The sequence below is a fragment of the Mangifera indica genome, unplaced genomic scaffold, assembly GCF_011075055.1.
Source record: "Mangifera indica cultivar Alphonso unplaced genomic scaffold, CATAS_Mindica_2.1 Un_0007, whole genome shotgun sequence".
NCBI classification, from domain to species: domain Eukaryota; kingdom Viridiplantae; phylum Streptophyta; class Magnoliopsida; order Sapindales; family Anacardiaceae; genus Mangifera; species Mangifera indica.
Window position 1 is genome coordinate 56,353 of NW_025401099.1, and position 8,873 is coordinate 65,225.

General features: G+C 31.7%; 1 protein-coding gene across 2 annotated transcripts; it reads left to right on the forward strand.

The window, feature by feature from the left end:
- Positions 1 to 267: 267 nt before the first annotated feature.
- Positions 268 to 8,384, forward strand: LOC123205468 (tRNA threonylcarbamoyladenosine dehydratase-like). Of its 2 annotated transcripts, none has more exons than XM_044622415.1 (8): positions 268 to 426; positions 533 to 561; positions 1,030 to 1,135; positions 2,068 to 2,215; positions 6,526 to 6,738; positions 7,365 to 7,499; positions 7,783 to 7,917; positions 8,148 to 8,384. In XM_044622415.1, the coding sequence occupies exons 1-8, from the start codon at positions 335 to 337 to the stop codon at positions 8,367 to 8,369; spliced, it is 1,080 nt and encodes a 359-aa protein (XP_044478350.1). In that variant the 5' UTR covers positions 268 to 334; the 3' UTR covers positions 8,370 to 8,384. The 2 variants fall into 2 exon arrangements, with proteins under 2 accessions (XP_044478350.1, XP_044478351.1); XM_044622416.1 differs by having other exon boundaries at positions 1,054 to 1,135.
- The last annotated feature ends 489 nt before the right edge of the window (positions 8,385 to 8,873 follow it).

Here is an 8,873-nt window from a genome sequence, read left to right on the forward strand (position 1 = left end):
TATGATACGTATCATTTTTCACTTGCGTCACATCGTATTATAGGATATGTATTATATATTGTATGATACTAATAACTATGATTTAAACTGTAATCTAAACATAATCAAACTGTATTTTTTCAACTTAATTTAGTTTAGTTTAGAAAATTTTTGAACTATTTTTTTATTTTAAGTTAAATAAATTTTCAAACGGTAACAAATTGGATCATGCATATTACTGTGCAGAAATAAATTAAAAAAAAGTGGGAATTCTTATAAATTATGACGGGCTAAAAGCCGCGTGTCGCACAGTTAGGAGTGTTCGGGACGGCAAGATAGTGGAGAGTAAAAGAAAATGGAGGAGAAAGTGAAGTGCTTGGCATTGGTAGGAGCTGGCGCTCTATTGGGCTCCGTTTCAACTGTTATTCTCTATAAACTTCTTTCAAGGTAAAACTAATGGCTTTACATTTTCATTTCTAAATTAATTATCATTTTGTTTATATATCTCTTTTATAATTATAATAGACAGTAAATTTGTGATATTTGATTGCAGATATATGGCAGACACAAGCTCTGAAAATGGTATTCAATTGAATGTTAATTTCTTTCTAAAGTTTTAAAATTTTGATATTCTTCTTGTTTAACTGTACAAAGACAAGTGGATTACTGTTTGATTTCTTCCGTCAATTGTTACTTTGGGTATTGCTGCGCAGATTTCTTTTTCGAAAAAAATGTTCCTTGGATTGAAAAATGGGGAAAAATTAAGAGTGTGCTTGATCGGATAATCCAAAAACAGGACTTTGAGAACAATAACAATGATAATACTTTTGGTCTAGAGCAACAGAAGGAGAGTTCTGTTTTCATTTGTTTTTAGAATCGTTTATTTTGAAGCCACTGAAAACATCTAACACCAGCATTATTATTGATTTTTTTTTTTTTTTGTAAAATATGTTTGTGGATTTCAAGAAGCTTTTTTTTGGGTAGGTACCTGATGGCATCCCAAATTCTTAATCTGTATATTTTTATTTTTCTAATGATAACTATTAATAGGTAAAGAACTTGTATCTACTACAGCAATTGGTTCTTGTGCGATGAAGGGTGAGATGCCAGGTTTAGATATCCTGAAAGATGAAATAGTTTCTGAACAACTGACCAGGTACCATTCTTTTTCTTTTCTTAATTTAATTTTCTCTAACTTTTTCTTACTGTCAAACTTATTAAAAATAACACTGAAGATGAATTTATCTTAAGCAAAAGAGTGCAATCAAAACAGCTTGATTAGTTACTTGTGACATGCCAGTTTTAGCCTCTATAGCTGGGTTTTGATGCCAACTTTGGCTTGCCATGAAAATCAAATAGTTATTGGATAAGTTATTAGTTAGTTTTATTTATTGCTTAATTACCTTACTATTCTTGATGGGAAAATTGGAAGGATATAATTATGAGAGAAGCAGTAATAGGGATGAAATTTGGTGATAGTGGAGATAGGGAAAATTCAAAAGTATTTCAAAGAAACATGGAATCTTGTGGAGATAGCTAGTATTTATAATGCAGTTCGTATTTCAAGTCTTAAAGAAAACAAATTAGACGTTTAATATAGGCCACGGACCTTATTGAAACAAACCTTAGAAGTAAAATATCATAAAAGTTCAAATTGGCTCTAATGAAGAAAACCCTAAATAAACTAAGCAATATACTTGATGAATTCTATACCATGCGTATTGTTTCTTATATCAATTCTTATACTGATATTAAAAGAATTTGATATGCCATCATTGAATGTTTAGGAGTTTAGTTTTCAATTCTTGTGTGTTATACATCAAAATGTTTGTGTGAACCTAGTTTCACATTTCTTCACTACTAAAGATATTAACATGTGAATATAATCTTTTAAAATTTTTGTTAGAGATCTTAGAAATTTATGGTTTTATCACCATGTAGTTCATGCTTTCGTTAAGTTCTACTTTCTGGTAAATTTCTGTGTTGCATGAATTGAGCTTGAGTCATCCCTTGTTGACATTGGTGTAATTTCAATTTAAAGCTAGTATTTTTAGCATGATTGTAAGTTATTATTTGTTTCAATATTAGGAATATTCAATTCTTTGGCATTGAGTTGCAGCAGAAAGTGACTGCATCATATGTTGTTGTCATTGGTCTTGGAGGGGTTGGGAGTCATGCAGCTTCTATGCTTTTGAGATCAGGGGTTGGCAGGCTCCTCTTGGTGGATTTCGATCAAGTATTTTCTCTATAAGTGTTTTTTTTTTTTTAATCTCTGGTTAATTGAGCTACTAATTTTCTAGTATCCTCCAAGTAGTTGATAGCTGAACTTAGTATCAGTTTTGACTACAATACTATCTTGGACTCTCATCTCATTTATAGAGGTCACTCATCCAATGTTCCCTTTTGCTGATAATATATATACATGTGTGAAGAGAAAAAACATTCTTTTATGTATTGAACTGAATATTGTTTTACTGTATATACCAAAGGTTTGGAGATTATATTCTGATATCTTGGGAGAGAAAATAATACAGGAGATCAAAAAATGTACAAAAAGGTAAGAAGAAAAACAAAATAAAAATCTCCTAAAAATTAGGAATCAAACATAAATGAGATATAATTAGGAATATTATCCCTACGAATCTCCAACAATTTTCAACACTTCCCTCAAGCTAGTGAGTGGATATCTTCTATTTCCAACTTGTTAATCCTTGAAATTGTGGGAAGTCCCTTAGTTAGGACATTTGCTAATTGATCATATGATGACACATATAGAGTGCTAATCATCCCACTCTCAAGCTTCTTTTTATGAAATGTCTATCAATCTTTATGTGCTTAGTTCGATCATGTTGAACTAGATTGTGTTTAATGTTGATGGCTGACTTATTATCACAATAGAACTTCATAGGGCCACTTCTTTTAATTCACAAATCTTCTAGAATTATTTTTAGCCATAACAACTCACAAATCGCATAAGTTATAGCCTTGAATTCAGCTTCAGTGCTTAATCTAGCAGCCATAGAGTACTTCTTGCTCCTCCAATTCACAAGATTACCTCATAGAAACATGCAATAACCTATAGTAGACTTTCTGTTTACATGTGATTTTGCATAGTTTGAATCTGTGTAAATATCTACTGTTAACCTGCCACCTTTTTTGGATAATAAGCCTCTCCTAGGTGTAGTTTTGAGACACTGAAGTATATTCTGAACCGCTTGCAGATGTTCTTCCCTAGGATCATGCATAAACTGATTGCATAGGCTATATTTAGCCTTTTGTGTGATAGGCAAATTAGTTTTCCAACAAGCTGTTGGTAGCTCCCTGTTATCAACAACATTACCTAATTTTTCATTGCCTAATCTGTGGTTTTGTTCAATAGGGACATTTGCTGATTTGCTACTGAGCTTTTTAGTCTCCTTTAGTAAATCTAAAACATATTTTCTTTGAGAAATAAAGATTTCTTGTTTGGTACAAGCAACCTCAATCCCAAGAAAATATTTCAATTTTCCCAATTTCTTAATCTCAAATTCACAGGCTAAGCAATCTCTAAGACTCATTTTTTCAATTTCATCATTTCTAGTAATGATTATATCATCAACATAAACAATTGGGATAATTACATTACCTCCCTTGGTATGTTTAATAAACAATGCTTGGCTCCCTTGACTTTGCTTATATCCTATTTTCTACATAACTTTTGTGAATCTTGAACTGTTTTTGGTATGTTAACAGAATCTAAAGTGGTAACAAAGGTTTTATGTTAAGGGGACAATGAATTTAGTGACACAAAATTAGATATGAGAGGTTGGATGCATTTTCTCGTTCATTTTCTAACTCAATGTGAAGATCAAGGTTAGATTGCTTGTTAATAAATGAGGGAGAAGGTGTTGTTTTAGTACCTAGACTTCGTTTAGAGTCATTAACATGCCTTTTTGGGATTGGGTTCTACATGCCTTAAATAAACTTTCAATTCTTTGGATGGTTGATTTAGTTGTGGTTGCTGCTGTACCTGAGAAATATTTTGAGATTCCAGTTTTGATTGGGGTGGTTTTAATGGCTCGGATTTTGAGATTTCTTTGTTATTAGTTGTGTAAAATGTGGGCTGTTGCATCGGAAGTTCAAGTGTGAGTGTTGGTAGTGTGAGTATGGGCTGTGGTACTGAAATTTTGAGAAAAATCAATTTTGAATCTTTCAACTCATCCAAGCTCTCATCTTCCTTGGAGGACTTTCATTGAAGATGAGAGAATTGAATTGATTAGTATGGATTAGCTTTAAAAAAAGTGACATCCATAGTGACAAAGATTTTACGGCTGGGTAAATGGTAACATTAGTACACAAACTGATGACTATAATAACCAATGAAGACAAACTTTAGTGCTCGAGGATCTAACCTAGTGCGATGTTGTTTATGGACATGAACATATGAAGTACAACCAAATATTTTTGGGGATAAATAATTTAGATTGACATTTTCTAGAGAAAACTGAGACAACATACCTCCAACATTCTTCAAAAATATCTATATCCTATATATATTTACGAAAAACTTAACTTTTTAGGTTTGGATTCTCAACTTAGGGTATCCATAAACCGTTTATGTTATGGTGTTCGGTTGGTGGCTTCTTGTCGAATACTTCTTGTCATAGTCAATTAAATTTGATGATGAATGATGCATAGATATTCTTGTCCTATTTATTATTAAGAATAGAGTTTGATTTGGGTTGCAACTTGAGAATCTGATGTCTGAATAGGGCCACATGTCTTCTTTCTTGTCTAATGCTTCAAATACTTGCAATGCATGACCTTCAAATTAAAGATATGTGCTCTTCTAATTTTCAGGTTTTATGAGACTGTTAATCCTTTTAGATTTCTTCAGTGTTCTGGGCTGTTTAAGAGCTCAAAGATTTGTCCTTACATGTAATTGTTGAAATTTGGTCATTAAGTGCCTAGTAGGAACGCTGGTGTCAAAATTGGAGTCAGAATGAGATTTGGTTTCATTTGTAATACAGACTGCAATTTTGATGCAATGCTGTAGGGTTGTAAGGCTCCAAAATTTAATTAAAGCTTTTGGTTAAACTAGAGAGCGCCTTCAATAAAAATTGGTGCCATTTTTGGACATGTTCATACTAGAGGAGATGTTATTTTTGACTTTATATTACTTTCAATGAAAAGAGTAATTGGAAGCAGCTCAAAAAAGGTAAAGAGCTTGATTTCCTCATCCACCATGTGATCGTGAATAAAAAATTTCATGATCCTTCATTTCTTTATTTTTCTGGGGATTACATGTCTCATACGGCTTACTTTCTATCTGAATTAAAAAAATACTGTGCTATTATATACTAATAATATTATTTTATAATTTAGGTACTTTTTTGTGATAATAAAATAGAATTGAAATATGGTCGGATTTGTTTGGATAGTTCTTGTAAAATTAAACAAGTTATTTCATGATTGCTTTCTGTTTTTGTTGTATGAAAACAACAACATAAATTTAAACCTTTTGTGATGCCAATTTTGACTATGTTGATATATGGAATAACAAATAAAATATTTTGACGATGGGTAGTGTTTTAAATTTATGAGATTCATATGTTAGATATATAAAGAAAAAGAAGAAAAAAATCAAAGTTTAACATGCTTAAGATGGTGTACAGAGTAACTGTATTGTAGTAAAATTATACTTTTATCTCATGTTTAATACTAGAAGAAGAAAATAGGTGATTTTTGATTCCTAAATATGTTCATTGCATTTATTTAGGATATTCATAGATAGCAATATTTAATAGCAGATTCTAATTTAAGAAGAAAATGTACATATCTGGTCTCTTATTTTTCGAGCTTATGATTATGTACCATTAATATTTGGTTCATATAATTATTTTCCTTTTATGGTTTCAGTACAAATGACTTTTTATTTGATATCTTAGGAGCAGATAGGCAGAATAAATTAAGAAAAACTTTGCTCTCACCTGCACTCCTGTGCTTAGTAAAAAATTACAAGTATTTGTTCATACACATGTTTTACTCTTTCTGGTCTTAGTACAAATGACTTTTCTGTTTGACATATTAAAAATGTTTTATTTGAGTAGAAGTAGGAAATAATAAAATTAGGAGAAAATAGGCTCAAGAAATTAGAAGAAGAGCTTTGCTTTCGCCAGCCCTTCTACTTTAAATTTATAGGCACATGTCTAATGGATGCACTGATATTAATTTAATATATGAATTCCTTATAGACCATTCAGCACCGACCAACACATAATAAAAAAGAAAGGACTTCTAACAGTTTCCTTCAGCTTTTTGGGATTTTAATCCTTAATCACCTAGTAATAATATTTTGAAGGTATTGGTAGTAGAAGTGCCGATTTTAATTTCCTTTCTATTTTTTGTTTTTTTTGCCACATGGCAAGAATAGGACTAAGACACCGCAAAAGATGGATAATTTTAAAGGACTTTTTCTTTTTGAATTTTTATTTGCAAAAGTTAACAACATTAGATTTTATTTAATTATTTGCATTTGATATGTACAATTTTTTCTCATGTGAGAAGGTATCACTTTCATCATTAAATCGACATGCTGTTGCAACCCGAGCCGATGTTGGTACTCCAAAAGCTCAGTGCCTCAAAAGGCATTTCTCATTGATCTTCCCAGAATGCTGCATAGAGGCAAAAGTGCTGCTCTATGATGCAAAATCCGAAGAAGAAATTCTTTCAGGCCACCCTGATTTTGTTCTGGACTGCATTGATAACATTGATACAAAGGTACCTTTTCCTGCTTACGAGTATGGTTTTCTTGAAAACTAACTTTGATTATCAGTGAAATTATATCTTTAATTTGGGAAAAGACAGTACTAGTATTTTTCATGTACAAATTACATTTGAAGATTTGTGATATAGGGTGAAAGAAAATCCTTCAATATGCCTTTTAGCATCTTATACATGATTAAATAAGGTCTCATGATCATCTAAAGTTACCATACTTCATGAGTAATGTCTTCTTAGGATTTAGATACTATCTTTTGGCATTTCATGTGTTGAGTTTTTAAATTATGGTTATTAAACATGATATTTGGGCTTATTCAATTTAGAAGTCTTTTGTTGGAACCTAGAAAAACCTCCCAGTTTGTTAATTAGATTACATCTTAGTGTTTGTGTTTCTATTTTTGTGGCAAGCTTGTCAAATAAATTTAGCCAACATTGAACATTATGTAAGGTATAAGCTTAATCTTCTGGAATTATAGTTTTTCAACAAGGCTAAAATAAAGGTATTGATAAGCCAAAAGTATTTCATAACGGTCACTGCTTACTCCTATTATATATTGTTATCTAAGATTATGACATTGGATAGATGCTTAAATTATAAAATACTCGATTTTCATATACCATAGGTAGCACTTCTTGCTGCTTGTGTACGTAGGGGTTTGAAGGTTCTATCTGCAACAGGAGCTGGTGCTAGAGCTGACCCTACAAGAATTCGTGTGGCTGATTTAAAAGAGTCAACAAATGATCCACTGTCTCGATCTGTAATGCTCTGGCTTTTTTATTTATTGTCTCTTTAACTGTGTGGCTCATTTTTAAAAAGTGGATGCTGATTCTTATGCATTGGCTTTAGAGTGTAAGTATTTTGTGTTTCATATGGGAAAAAATCAATAACTCTCCTTCAGTTTTAGAAAGTGTTGGGACAGTGAGTAATTTAAATCAAGTGACTCCCCAAATGTTTAAGTTATTGTATCATGTAAGTATGCAACAGTAGTTATGACTAATTGTGTTAGTTTTAAGGTCCTCATGTTACTGCACTTTTTTCAGGTAAGGCATCGTTTGAAGAAAGATTATGGCATTGAAGGTGGTATTCCCGTTGTTTTTTCCTTGGAGAAACCTAAGGTAAAGCTGCTCCCATTTAAGGGGCCAAGTGGAGCAGAGGAAAATCCTTTAGATTATCAAGTAAGGATTTTGAACTATAAGTTTGAATTAGTTTTTACTTTTTGCTATAATAATATTGATCATTTAACCTTCAGATAATGAAGTTGATATATCTTACATATCAAGGATGAATCATCGAAATCTTCTTTTTGCCTTGCATTAAATTCAAGTTATCTTCATTTTGATTTGCAAAACAAGGTTTTAACATCAAATCTCTTTGTGATTTGACATTCAACTTATTATGTTATCAGATGGTACCTGGGTTCAGGGTTCGCATCATACCTGTTCTAGGTAGCATCCCTGCAATTTTTGGACAGGTCATGGCCTCCTATGTTGTGACACAGCTATCTGGATTGAACGTTCAAACGGAGCCCATAGTAACCTTAGATAGTGATCATTACCAGGTGCTTCACCAACGCCTTATTGAGCATGAAGAATCCCTCTATGGCACAAATGAGGAAGTCCAGGTTTGAAAATTTTTTAGTTAATAAATGGTTGCTGAAAGATGTACTTTTGATAGATTTTATGTTAATTGTTTGAGTCAAATATTTTGAGTTTTCTTCAAGAGTTTTTTAACCAAATACTATGAAGTTGATTCAGGTTTTGTTCATGTATGCTTTGCATGTACTTGGTTTACCGGGCATTTGGTGGATTTTGATAATCTTCTTCACAAATTTGTATGTATTATTCTATGTTTGAAAGGCAACACTGTTCTTAAGATGAACATTAAAATTGAAAGCTCCAGAATTGAGGAAAGTTGAAGAACTTTTTTTCATATGAACCTGAAAGTCTTTGCTACCATGTGCTAAGTTAAGAAATTTGTAATTAGAAGATTTAAGAATTTTATTTCACTTCCTTTTTCAGTGATGATATTTGAACTGTTTCTTATTTCTAATATATATATATGTGTGTGTGTGTGTGTGTTGAGATACAATTTTTCTTCTTATTTAGGAAACCATAGATTATTACTATTTTGT

Excerpts from the sequence above, each read along its gene's own strand:
- LOC123205468 (XM_044622415.1), top strand. The coding sequence starts at position 335 with ATGGAGGAGAAAGTGAAGTGCTTGGCATTGGTAGGAGCTGGCGCTCTA. Across the intron at positions 1,136-2,067 it reads GTTTCTGAACAACTGACCAG|GAATATTCAATTCTTTGGCA; the intron begins GTACCATTCTTT and ends TTTCAATATTAG. Across the intron at positions 7,500-7,782 it reads ATGATCCACTGTCTCGATCT|GTAAGGCATCGTTTGAAGAA; the intron begins GTAATGCTCTGG and ends CACTTTTTTCAG.